This window comes from Mesocricetus auratus, unplaced genomic scaffold (assembly GCF_017639785.1).
Source record: "Mesocricetus auratus isolate SY011 unplaced genomic scaffold, BCM_Maur_2.0 Super-Scaffold_100009, whole genome shotgun sequence".
Lineage (NCBI taxonomy): Eukaryota > Metazoa > Chordata > Mammalia > Rodentia > Cricetidae > Mesocricetus > Mesocricetus auratus.
In genome coordinates this window covers 75492-89381 of record NW_024429193.1, presented here as the reverse complement: position 1 = coordinate 89381, position 13890 = coordinate 75492, and the positions used below count along the sequence as shown (strand labels likewise).

The following is a 13890-nucleotide window of genomic DNA, read 5'->3' as shown; positions in this document are numbered from 1 at the left end:
GAGAGAGAGAGAGAGAGAGAGAGAGAGAGAGTTTTACAACCACCAAATCAGCTATTCTGAGTGTTCTGTACACTGTATGTGTTGTCTTAGGGAGAAAGTAATGGTGGCCACTATGTCTTTCCATTCCTCAGTTATCAGGTTTGTTTTTTCTTGGCATGAATGCTGATTATGGTCATATAGGAATAAGTGCGACCACATATGTTTTCCATTGTTTTAATACTTGCCAGCTTAGATAGTCCTTTTTTCTCTAGCTTTGTTATGGAAAAAAGAAGACTATCATTGAGTTCAAATTCCTTACTAATTATTCTTTTGGTATTTTTGTGGTATCCAATCACATTAAAAATGAGAGTTATGAAATACAATGGGCATATCATCATCCTATGTGTATAAATCCAGGTCTACCTTTTATGTAGTTGCTAGTAGCGCTTCAATCTCTCTCTTTCTCTCTCTTTCTCTCTTTGTCTGTCTCTGTCTCTGTCTGTCTCTCTCTGTGTCTCTGTCTCTCTCTCTCTGGTTTTTTTTGAGATAGGGTTTCTTTATCCAGCCTTGGCTGTATTGAAACTTTCTCTGTAGGCCAAGCTGACCTTGAGCTCACTGAGTTCCTCCTGCCTACCTTGACCTCCCAAGTGCTGGGATTAAAGGCATGCTCCACCACTGCCTGACCTGCTTCAGTATCTTTCTAAGCAGAATACGATGGTATTCAATGTAGCTTGAATCCTTAGTTATCAGACCCTGCTGCTCAGTTCTCTATTCCCTTCAGTCACTCTCCCATTTCCACATATAGATTAGTTTCTCTGACCATTCGATGCTTCTTTATGCTTATATGGACTTTTAGATGTACAGCTTCCTTTATCCATGATTGCTTTTACTCCATTGTTTCTTGAACTATTGTCCTGTGGTTAGTAAGTAGATACCACTGTGGATGAGCTGATTCTGAAAGTCACAATTTCTGTGCTCCATTGCCTAAACCCAGTGCCCTTAAACAAACTTTGAGCTACCTGTATACATAGGTTTGCTTCTACTATAGTGCCCAATTTTACCAACTTGCTGTGAACAATTTGAAGGGTAATGATTTTGCCTTCTGTGTTTTTTATCTTCAGTACTGTTTACAGAACGAGCAGATGCTTAGAAATATTTGGTTGAGGAAAAAGAAATTCATTTGGATGGTATATCTGGCATTAACTTTCAGAGGAATGTTGTTCCCTTCCAAGTGACTGTTTGAATTGTTGTTTTTGTCTCATCAAGAGATTTTCCTCTAACCTTGTCAAGTCAGGTTGAATAGATTCTCAGGTCTTGCTGTATCCATAATAATGATGCACAATTTTTCTTCTGAAATCTTTTAAAAGAAGTCTTATCTTTAGTCTTATTTCTGTGGGCTGAGAGCCATGCTGCAGACCCATTTTATTGATTCATTTAAACACAAAACCTTAGATTGGCACTAGGTCAAAGAAGTTGTTGGTTTGTAGTTTCTGGAATTACATTTTCTTTTTCCTTTAATCCCACTGGCACTTTCTAGCAGAACATTAATACATTGTCCCCGTATTATTACCCAGAAAAGAGAGGGGGATATAACCATGTTCCTCAGAAGTCACTCTTTTTCCTGACCCAGAGAATAGGTACATTGTTTTTTGGTGTGTAATTGGAAACTATATTCATTATTTATTTTATAGATATGGTTAAGAAATTGACAAAGGCAACTTATAGAAGGAAGAGGATGTTTGTGTATGTGTGTGTGTTTGTTTGTTTGGTTTGGCTTGGTTTGGCTTTTGGTTTTTGGCTTATGGTTCCATAGGGATCAGAGTCTGTCACAGAAGGGAATCATGACAACAGCAATCAGTCATGACAGCTGGAAGAGGATCTGAGAGCTCACATCTTGAACCATAAGCATGGAGTAGACAGAGAAAACTGGGAATAGCATGTGGCTTTTAAACCTCAAAGCCTGGGTGATGTACTTCCTCCAGCAAGCCTGTACCTCTTAAATCTACCCAAACAACTCTACTAACTATGACCTGACCAGTTATTCAAACATCTAAGTCTGTAAAGTCATAAACATCACAGGAATTAATTATGGGCCAAATTTGAGGAACATATTTTTTGTGAGATCTACAAACGTGTGGTACATGTGAATATATTCATGCATATGCATGAAGTATGTGGAGGTAGGACTGGGGATAACAAAGCAGGTGGTAAGCAAGGGAGAAAGTAGCAATGCCACTAAAGTAGAGCAATAGAATGCTATAGAGTGGCAGGCAATTTGGGGTGTAAGAATATTTAAAGGCAGGGCTGGAGAGATGGCTCAGAGGTTAAGAGAATTGGCTGCTCTTACAGAGGTCCTGAGTTAAATTCCCAGCAACCATATGGTGGTTCACTGCCATCTGTAATGAGATCTGGTGCCCTCTCCTGGTGTGCAGGGATATATGCAGTCAGAACACTGTATACATAATAAATAAATAAATCTTAAAAAAAAAAGAATATTTAAAGGCTTGGCAAATGTCTCACTGGGTTAAAGCACTTGTCACACATGCCTGAGAATCTGAGTTGAGTCCCAAGAATCTATTTAAGGGTGGAAGGAGAGAACTGATTTCATAATGTTGTCTTCTGATCTCTATACATGTGGTATGACATGTGCATCCTCCTACATTACATACACACAAAAGTAATAAATATAATTTATAAAGGAATATTTGATGGAAGGGAATATTCATTAATTTGGTAAATATTTAATGAATATCTTGTGTTAAGACATGGATAGTACTATAACTGTGAACATGGTTGAGGTAGACTCTGGCATTCAGTAGCCTCTAGTATGTGTGCAAAAGAGTGGCATATACAGATAGTAAAGTGGTATAAAGCATACAATTCTGGGTCAATAGGATACTGTGGGAACAATATATGGGGACCTTGCTAAATTTTGAAGGACTAAGAAAACAGGAATGAATAAGATGCAATTCCTGAAGTTAAAAAGGCATTAGTTTGATATGAGCAGAGATGCTACTTCCAGTCCCTTGAAGTTCACTGTGCTTAAAGGGTTTCTTTTTAGAAATTTTGTGTGCTAGTTAGCTGTGTGCAGTATGCCAAAATGGCAGCGTTGAAATAGCAGCCTGCATATTCTGAGGTTGTCAAGTACTGGCGTATACTGCCTTCTGTATTTCCCATGGCCTTAGAAGATAGGATTTAGTATATTTCCCATTTCATAACTGGAGAAGTTAAGATTCTTTTACAGTTCTGATTCGGTCTCAGGTGACAAGGTGAGCTGAGATCACAGATTCCCTGTCTTCAGAGCTGACATCTTTTTATCTGCCAAGGCTGTAGAGGAAGGGACAGCCTAGGTGGAAGAAGAGAAGGGACCATAGAGAAGCCAGATATAACTTACTATGCCATTTATAGAGTTTCTATTTTAAACCGAGGACAGTATAAAAGCATTGAAAGTATGTTTTGTTTTGTTTCAAAGTCTCATGTAGTCCCAGCTGGTCTAGAACTTGCTATGTAAATAGGCTGGTCTTAAACTCACAGATAGCCTGCCTCAGCCTCTTAAGTGCTGAATTTAAAGATATGGGCCACTGAAGATATTTTATAAACTGCCTATCTAGCTGCAGTTTGAAAAATTATCTCAATTAGGCCATAGGTAGTAGCAGTGTGAGAAGGAGTTGAGAAGAAGAATAAGTCTGAAAGAATCAGAGAGAATTAATGATGTGAATTTTTTGTTTTCCCCATGATCTGTGGCGCTTCGTTAATCTACAAACAGCTAATGCTCCAATAGTGTTTCCAGTTGTTCATCCTTAATGTAGTTGCTGTCTTGACTGCAATAAGAAAAAATAGATTTTTTTTGAAAAAAAGGTTTCTCTGTAAAGGATTTGACACAAGAAATGTCCTTGTCATATGGCATTCATAGGCTTTTAATTTCAGCTAGTAGATAATACATCAGAATACAGAAAGGGAAATACTTCTCCACAATGCAAAAGTTTGACAGGATGGAGAAAGATATGTTGGGAGCTGACTGTTGGCTACTTTGTTAAATAATCATGCTCATTCATTTATATAACGGTTCACACCCAACCCTGGAGGGTACCTTAATAACCCAGACAGGGCCAAATTTATAATTAGCCGAGCACAGTTTTGGCAGACATTCCATAGATGTGAGACAGGTTGGTTTTGTTATTTTCTTAATTGAAAGCATCAGGAAAATACCAGTCAGGTCAGGGAATTTTTGATTGGAGGACTGCTGGCACAAATAACCCCAGATTATATGTCTGTTGGAGGCTGGAAGCCCACTGGTCTGAGTTACTTCCATCTGAGGTCACCAAACAACCACTTGTGCCTGGCAATGTGGGAATGCACATGAGGGTTGTGAAAGCTTTTTAGTATTTTTCTCCTCAAGGCAAAGGCCCAAGCAAATCAATGTTTCTTTATGAAGCTAAAAAAGTTTCAGACACCATATAATAATTATTTCTCCCTTTCTTTTTACTTACTTGGTCAGCATTATGGCCTAACTCTCCTATTGCTGGAAGGAAAGAAAACTGGTGTGCTATACATATGCCATGTAGTCCAGACATATGAGGCCAGACCCTATGTTTCTGTCTCTCCTAGGTGGGGAGAACTGTACAGAGAGCTAGCTGATGGCTGATATGTTAGATGAAAGGGATGGAAAGTTAGACTTAATTAAGATTTTCCAACCAGGAAATTAAAGACAGGATGTCCACTAGCACCACTGCACATCCAGCTTGTGTCTTTGTACTTTGTGGCTGTCACAAATTACTAATTTTGAACAGTGAAGCATAATTGAGAAAAATTCAGATGACTTCTTCCATCATTATTGCTCATGTCACTCATACACAGAAGCCCAGCTTTCATCAGTCATCAGTGTTTGATTATTGGAATATGTTTAGTCTCTTTATAGCTCTTTGTCACTCACCTCCACCCATTGCTATCTCACTTCTTACTTTCATTTGCTCATCAAAGTAGGGCAGTGTGACTAGTATAACCCCCCCCCCCCAGGACATTATAGTCCATGTTTCCTAGTGTGGAAGGACACTGATCTTTCTGAAATATTTCCATGATGAGCCCCACAGACCATATCTGCTCTTACAGAGTCCTGTAAATTTCTTCATGTGAGAGTGTCACCATTTAACCTGATGGAAGTAGTAATTTTAATGAACCATAGTGCCAATGCATAGTTAGTTCCTGTCCTTATACTCTGAAATTAATTTTTCATGACCCCAAATACATTTCTAAAACTGTTTGAAAAACATGAAATTTACAGAGCACAATAGAATGATTGGCTTCCACACTAAAGGGCAAATCCAGAGTAGAAATGAAAAACCATGACATAAACATACTTTATGCTAATACCTTTTGCTCTTATTCTAAGGATGTAACCAGAGTCTTTATTTTATAGATAGCTTTTCCCAGTGTCTTATGTAACCTTGACCATCTTGCCTGTCTCCCTGGGAGTTCAAATAGGATATGTAGTTTTAATTGTTTCTACAAGGTGTCAGGTAGTATTGCCCAAGCAGAATCCCAGGAGCCATGAGAGCAGTGTTTTATTATATGCAACATAGTCATTAAAGCTGAACAAGATTTCCTACTACACTGAAAGGCAGAAGAGAAAATAGTACAACAGCAAGCAGTACAGTTTTACTGACTTCTTGCTGCCCAGAGCTCTCCTGTTTCACAGTTTTGTGTTCCATGTTTGGAATGAATTTGGAGAGAAGTGCCATGTTTTTCTCACCTGCTATTATATTAAATGAAAGTTAGATACGAGGATCTCACTTTTCTCAATAAAATGATGACAGAAATTGCTATTCTTGATGTTTTATGCACTATTCTAAGCAATTTTCATGAAGTGAATAATTTAGTGGTCATAAAATCCTAAGGGATGAGTTCTATTATAACAGGAGAGGACCCCAAGAATCTATCCTGGGAAGTGAGCCAAAGGGTGATTAGAATAGCCACTGATCCTTTATTTCTGGATTTCACATATACCGATGAAAAATGCCAAAATGCTGAAGTTATAAGCCAGGACACATTAGCTCTAATATGTTTTGGGAACTTTGGCTTTCTGAGTTCTTCATACACAGGAAAAATAGCATCCTTGTCACCAACTACACAGGGAGTGAGTAGATAATGGGTAAAATTAAGACATAACAGTCTATAAATATAGTAAGCAGCTAGAGAATTTCAAACTTGACCTGTTGGCAAGATGGAAGAAAAGATAAGATGATGTGGTGGTCAGCATGAAAATATGTGGTGTGTCTGGGGTTTCCTGATGCTCTGTTAGTGGACCTGCACTGAGATTATGAAGAAGAATTTTTTTAGTAACCAGATTACTTACATTTAAGAAAATTGAGAATTGTTTCAGTTTTTCATAAGAACAGCAGCTTCCTGATTTCTTGTCCATAAGTGTCCATGTATCCATGTTCTGGGTTTTTTTTTTATATAGAGGTTTCATAAATTGCTCAGGAACACATGAATAGTGAGTGGAAGAGGCAAGTCTTTAACTTCCATATGAATCACTATAAGTCCTGTTCTCCCTACAACTTTTGTCTGAGAAAACAGAGTTCAAAAGACACCCAGGCAGTATACTTTGTGGAAAAGATGTACAAAAACATTAAAAAATGCTTATTTTCTGGTGTTTCTCCTTTTTTTTAGTTTTTTTCTTTTTTTTAAAATTTAAATTAAAAACAAGCTGGCTTCACATGTCGATCCCAGCTCCCGATCCCTCCCTCCACCCCGCCCCCCAGCCCCCTTAGCCCCCCACCCAATCCCCACTCCATTCCCCAGGGAGGGTGAGGCCCTCCATGAGGAATCTCTATAGTCTGTCATTTGGTTCAGGTCAGGGCCTAGGCCCTCCCCCAAGAGTCCAGGCTGAGAGAGCATCCCTCATTGTAGAATGGGCACCCAAAGTCCATTTGTATGCCAGGGATAAATACTGTTCTACTACCCAAAGCCCCATAGATTGCCTCCTCATTGACACTCACATTCAGGGGGTCTGGATCAGAGGGCGGAGTCGTGAGCAAAGGGGTTAAGACTGAGCTGGTGAAGCCCACAGAAACAGCTGACCCGAACAAGGGGGAGCTCTTGGACCCCAGACTGATGACTGGGAGGCCAGTATGGGATTGATTTTTCTCTTAAAAAAAAAAAAAACAAAAAAAAACTAAGACAGTCTGGTAAAATGGATTAGTACCACTTTCATTGGCTACTGAAGGAACATGTAGTGCTTCATCCTTAGACAGCCTCACTCCTCACCCACATTATTTTGTCTTCACTATAAATGCACTGACAGATAGAACCAAAGGTACTGGTATCCCGAGGCTTCCAACTTAGTGCTCTTTGACTCACACTGCAATTCTCAAGTTCTTCACACACACACACACACACACACACACACACACACACACACACACACACAAAATGGTATTGCTTTGGTTCAACATATTCTGACTCCATGCTTAGGCTAGAGGGTTTCAGAGGTGATTTTTAGCCTTGCCTCTGCTGGGAACATAGTAGAAAGCTTTGATCAGAGTTGAGTAGCTCCTCCATGAATCATGATTAATTTTGCTGCTAGATGTTCCTTGAATTCTATTGTTTTATCTGACAAAAGTACTAGAAACAGCAGGCTAGAAATGACTCATATGGAAGTTGTATTCGGTGACTGATAGGAGGAACATTTTCTATGGCAAGTTAGACAATCTTGTTTAAGTGATACAAATCAAGTGGTAGTTTTTAGACATTTCTAGGCACATTTAATATATACAACATGATGTTATATAAGATGCATATAGAAAAACTGGTTAATTATAGTGCAGCAAATTATTTTCATTATTCTTGCAGCAAAACCACAGAAGAAATGGGTACCTGATATGATGGAGAGTTTTCCTTTTTCCCTTTCTCTCCCTTCCTTCCTACTTTCCTTCCTTCCCTGTTCCCATTTCTCTGTCAGTTCTAGGGATGGAATCTAGGACCTGCTACTAATCTGTGTTCTCAGTCCTCATAATTTTCTTTTAAGCCTACTCCAGGCTCATTATCTTTCTCATGTTAATATCAAAAATATGGTTTTATGCCTTTACTTAATATCTGAAAGCCTCAGTTTACTTATTAATCAAAAGGACATTTCAATGTCTAGTGAATAGAGTTGATAGAAAGTTGAATTAAGCAATTTAAATAAACCTCAGAAGTTATTGTAACTGTAACTAATACAGTATGTAAAATTTTTATTGCTTCTCTTTTGAGCCTCCTCATCAGATTATAACTGTTGAAACTGGGGCCAAGCCAAGGATTAAGCCTGTTTAATCTTCTCTCTGCCTGAGATATCTGCTCTACCTATGCCTATTGCTAGTTTTTTTCTTGTGGGACCCAGGGTAAGGCATATCTGTTGTTTCGTAGTGATATATTTGACAAATAAACTATTGAGCCAAATATATTGTACTTTCTAGTTACAACAGATTTACTTTCTTTTTTATAATAATTATTTTTTATTTAACTTTTTACACATGTTACTCCCAGCTTCCTCTCCCTAACCCCCAGAATCCCTCCAATCCACCACTCCAACACCCTCCTCTCCCCAGGAAGGGTAAGGCCTTCCATGGGTGATTTTCAAAGTCTGTCATATCATCCCTGGCAGGGCCAAGGCCCTTCCCCATATGTCCAGGCTGAGAGAGCATCCCTCTATGTGGAATGGGCTCCCAAAGTCCATTTGAATGCCAGGGATAAATACTGATATACTATCTGAGGTCCCATAGATTGCTGAGACCTCCTCTCTGGCACCCAGAGGGGTGGGGGTCTGAATCAGTCCCATGCTGCCCTCTCAGTCATCAGTCTGAGATCCATGCATTTCCCCCTTGTTTAGATCAGCTTTGGGTTTCACCAGCCAGGTCTTGATTCCTTTGCTACAGATATACTTTCATAATGAACTATAATACCAGTTTTGAACTTAGGATTCTTGGACTGCTCAAAATTATGTGTAAGAATATAACTGATCAGGAAGACTTTTCAAACCCTTTAATCTTCTACTCTTCTAATACAGAGAGAAACCTTGTTACTTGTGCAAGGGCACGTCAAATTCTGAGATCTAGTTCTGTGTATGTCTCTTTCTGTGAACAGCAGCCTTTTGATCATTATTGACCACACAAATGGTTATTTAAGTCCTCTTGGATAACAAGTTTGGGGGAAAAACATGAATTCTGAAAATCAGATCAGAGTTGTCCAAGAAGTGTATTTCCAGAGTTGCACAAGGCAGAAGTGGGGCACTGGGTGGGTTGGCTCTGGGTGTGCACATTTCCTGTCCTCTAGAATCTTCAAATCCTTTGAAGAAAGGAGGAGGAGGTAGAGTCACACACACATTAAAGTGGGACTCTAATAGGGTGAGGTCCAAAATAAGTTTACTCTCCCCATGTATAAGACACACTCTATTCTTCCAAGGAGAATAGTTTTCCAAAGAGAAAAATATGTGAACCACTATTTTTTCACATGTGTGCTTTTGAGTTGAGTGATTATCCACGTGTGTTTTCAACATCGCTGAATGTGCTAGTTTCTAATGCTAGTGTTAAAAGTGAGAAAGGTTGTTTCTACTATTAAATTCACAATCAGGAGTGCAGGACTGGATCATATAAATTGATTCACTTTTCCAGAATATTCCCTGTGTGAGAGTTTAAGATGTAGCTATCAAGAAATCCTTCTTTACTTATACTAGACAGTGACAATGAATCATCTTTAAGCCACACCAGACTGGTAAGTAGAAAAACATTTGTTCTATATACCTAGTAATTTATATGTATTCTAATTTAGTATAAATTGATTGCATGCCACATATTGCGTAGCATGTAGTACTTCTAATCTGACCTCTGTTAGTCAGATTTTACTTTACAAATTAACAAACTGAGGATTTACAGCTAGTAGTCAGTCTAGAATTGATTCCAATTTTCAGTGGTGGTTGGTTCTCCATTCATTATGGAAATATGGGACTGTATTTTATGAATTATTTTTTACTTCATTAAAACTGTCCATTTGTGAGCTTTCTTACTGTGGTATAAAATCCTCAAAAAATGATGAATGCAATTTATTAGTCTAATCTTATTGAGAAATAGTAAATTAACCCTACCGGAGTCTCTGTTGATGTGGAGGTATATATACATCTACCTATACTCAATATCAGTGTATGAATCTTTGCTTTTAGAGAATTAATTTTGTCCGATAAGAAGAAGGAAATTTGAGTTTCAGAGATATAATTTATAAGTGAGAACCTTTTGGGTACAGTTTTATGAAGGGTGCTTTCAGATGAGAGTGTATCTAGTGGTAAGCACAGAAGGAATTAAAATGTCTTAGTTGTTTTTCTGTTACTGCTATAGGAAAGAAAGAAGTTTATTTAATATACACTTTGGGGAACTGACAAGTCATGATTAAGTGACTCTATCTGTTCAGTATCTAGTAATGGCCTCATAGGTACATAGCAACATGTTGAATGTCATCATAATGAGAGTATTTGTAATAGGGTGCAGGAAACCATGAGACAGGAAGCAAAAGACTTAGGAGAGGTCAGGCTTTCTCTTTTTATAGCAATCTGTTCTGCTGGGAAATGATTCATTCCTATTATTAATTCATTCTTGAGGGTGGAGACCACAGTGACTTAATCAATATCCACTAAACCCCATCCCCTAAAGGTTTTACTATTTCAACACGGATATATGTGGACAAAACCTCTTGGTGGAAATTCTCAAATCATTTCCATACTAAAGAAGAGTGTTGAGAGAAAAAAAAAAGCAAAGGAACTGTGGTACTCAAGTATCTACGGCACTTTTTGTGGAAATATGTGGTACAGCAGCTTCCATGTTGCTCTCATAGCATATTTTAGACCAGTGGTACAAGTTATAGGTGAATAAGTTTTAATGATGTTTCAGAGTCTAAGTAACTGTGCTGCCTCAGAGAGAATGAAGTTCTTATCTCTGGTAAAGTTTAAATGGAAGTTCTTGATTCAGAGTGTGGCTATGGAAGGAGATCCAGAATCCATACTAGACTTTAGTACTGTGACTTCAATCTGTAAGTTTGGGTTTTATAATAACATCTCTTTCTTTTTTGGGATTCCATGCAAAAACGTGTGAAAATTTTGGAATGTTTCCAAAGTATTTTTCCCAAAATCATTTATAAATTGTCCATCTTTTCTCTTGCAGGAGAAAATGCAGAAGTTTCCATGGACGTTTCCCTGGGTTACCGTGATGATATGTTTTCTGAATGGACTGAAATGGCCCATGAAAGAGTACCACGCAAACTCAAATGTACTTTTACATCCCCCAAGGTAGGGTACCTTTATTGCTAAATTGACAGTATTTCTTTGTTGGCATGGAGTAACATCAGGGATGGAATTTTTTTTCTTTTTTCTTTCTTTTTTTTTTTTTTTTTTTTTGGAGTTAAGGAGAAGCTATAGTCTCCATTGAAGAAATTCTTTTTTTTTTTTTTTAAGATTTATTTATTACATATACAGTGTTCTGCCTACATACCAGAAGAGGGCACCAGATTGAATTGTAGATGGTTGTGAGCCACCATGTGGTTGCTGGGAATTGAACTCAGGACCTCTGGAAGAGCAGTCAGTGCTCTTAACCTCCGAGCCATCTCTCCAGCCACAAGAAATTCTTGATTATGCTTTTTCTCATCTGTTGGTCTTCATCTTAGTTGCTACAGAAGGACTTATGTAAGATTGGACAAATTCAATCCTTCTTCTAGCATTGGTCTTTTATTTTTATTTATTTATTTATGTGTTATGTATACAGTGTTCTGCTTGCATGCCAGTAGAGGGCACCAGCTCTCATTATAGATGGTTGTGAGCCAGCATGTGGTTGCTGGGAATTACATCTTGAATCCCTTGTGTTTCTCCTTCCCAGAGTTCTCCTGGACTCCTAGTCCCACCTATCTAGATTCCTATTGGCCAGACAGTGATTTATTGACAAATGCACAGGACTTCCCCAACACATAGTCTTATATTTTTAATGTAATTTAAAAACATGGATTTAGAATAAAATTATGTAGCCCCCATTCTAGGTTCTGTCACTAACTCAGTGTTTATAATCAAGCTTTATAATTTGTCTGTTTTTCTTCTGTGAAACAGAAAGATAATGTATAATAACCTTGTTTTTTTAAAAAACTAGAGGAAATATTAAGCATGTACATGTAAAATGACTTTATAATTTAACATTATGTCTGAGACATGTTTTTGAATCAAATTAATGGTAACAAGATGGGCCACCTGGACAAAAAGTGTCAACTAAAACTCATATAGACAAACTATACCTAGCATGCAAGCACCTGTTGCAGTTTGTTTTCTTGTCTTTCATTACACAAATGTGGTCTGAGAACCAAGGGTGTCACTGTGAATTGCAAGTTTATGGGAAATACAGATTCCAAGGCCACACTTAGAACCCACTATTTTCTGCTGATATGTTAATGAATTATAAACAATAGAAGTTTATTTGGTTCATGCTTATGTAGTCTGAGAGTCTACAACCATGATGCTGGAATCTGGTGAGGTATTACACTAAAACATGGTAGGAGGGCAATCATACCCATATGGAGGAGGAGATGAGACAAAAGTGGGCCTCACATAGCAAAACTTCTCTCTTGATTATTAACCCACAGTGCCTCCATAGTGACAGCACTGATTCTTTCATGAAAGCAGAATGCTCATGACCAAATCATGATAGCAACTAAATTTCAATTAGTATTGACAGGGATATTCAAACCATAATAACTTCTTTCTCTGTTCACAGGAGACAGGACCAAAGATTTAATTTCAGTGCACTTTTAATTAATCCTCTTAAAATTAACAAAACTTGAAAAGTCCTACCAGACCCTTTCTTTATTGACTGTTTTCTTCTAAACAGTCTTGAAGAATTGTTTTGGGTATGTTCTTGAAGATAATTTAATAGGTAAAAATGAGAGGGATCTATAAGCTGGGCTAAATAGAGACATAGTTAACAGTTCAGAATATATATTTTTTAGGAAAATTCCCTTCTATATATGATGTAAATTGGTTGTATCTTTCAGAAGAGAGCCTGAGTAAATGTAAGTTGTAGAGCTTTTAGATACAGAAAATGTTATCCTTTAAAAAAAAAAAGTCATTTTTCACTTTCCCTTACTCATTGTGAGGCGTGTGTGTGGGTCCTGCCAGTAACTTTTTCTCAGTCACAGGGGCTTAATTATCTTTAGGATATGTTGATCTCTTGATCAAAAGAGATCAAACCTTGAAATGTGTGAAGAAAACGAATCATCAAATCTATGTGTTTTAGTTATGGTGAAGTTTAATCTTATTCTGAAGATTAAATGAGAAATTGCTTTAAAGCCCTGTAGTCTCTAGTGGAATGTGAAGTCAAGAAAAAAAAGTCAACTTGCTCTCTGTTGTAATTTGCCCTAATTATGCCAGAGTTAGGGGAGGTTAGTTAGGTTGGGAGGGAGGAAAGGCAGGTGGGAGGCAGTGAAAAGTGAAGAAAATAAGAATATTGTTTTTCTTTGTTTTTCTTTTGGTTTTTCGAGACAGGGTTTCTCTGTTTTGTTTTGGAGGCTGTCCTGGAACTAGCTATGTAGACCAGGATGGCCTTAAACTCACAGAGATCCGCCTGCCTCTGCCTCCCTAGTGCTGGGATTAAAGGTGTGTGCCACCAACGCCCAGCCTGAGTATTGTTTTTCTTAAGCGCCATAAATTCTAGTATAGGGAGAACTTTAGAAAACAGACCCAACACGTGATTACACACACACACACACACACACACACACACACACGGATAGAGAGAGAGAGATGTATGTATAGAGAGAAGTGTGTGTGTATGTGTGTGTATGCAGGCAAAATACTCAAGAAACATAGCATACAAATAAATACATACTTTGAAAGGGAAGGAAGCAAGCAAGGAA

The 13890-nt window shown here is 38.0% G+C and overlaps 1 protein-coding gene across 1 annotated transcript in view; it reads left to right on the top strand.

Annotated features, from left to right (window-relative positions):
* Positions 1-13890, top strand: part of Wls (Wnt ligand secretion mediator) — a 102081-nt gene that overhangs the window by 45655 nt on the left and 42536 nt on the right. Inside the window, exon 3 of the mRNA XM_005086972.4 lies at positions 11163-11287. Coding sequence (XP_005087029.1) covers positions 11163-11287 — 125 coding nt within the window. The remainder of the gene's footprint in view (positions 1-11162; positions 11288-13890) is intronic.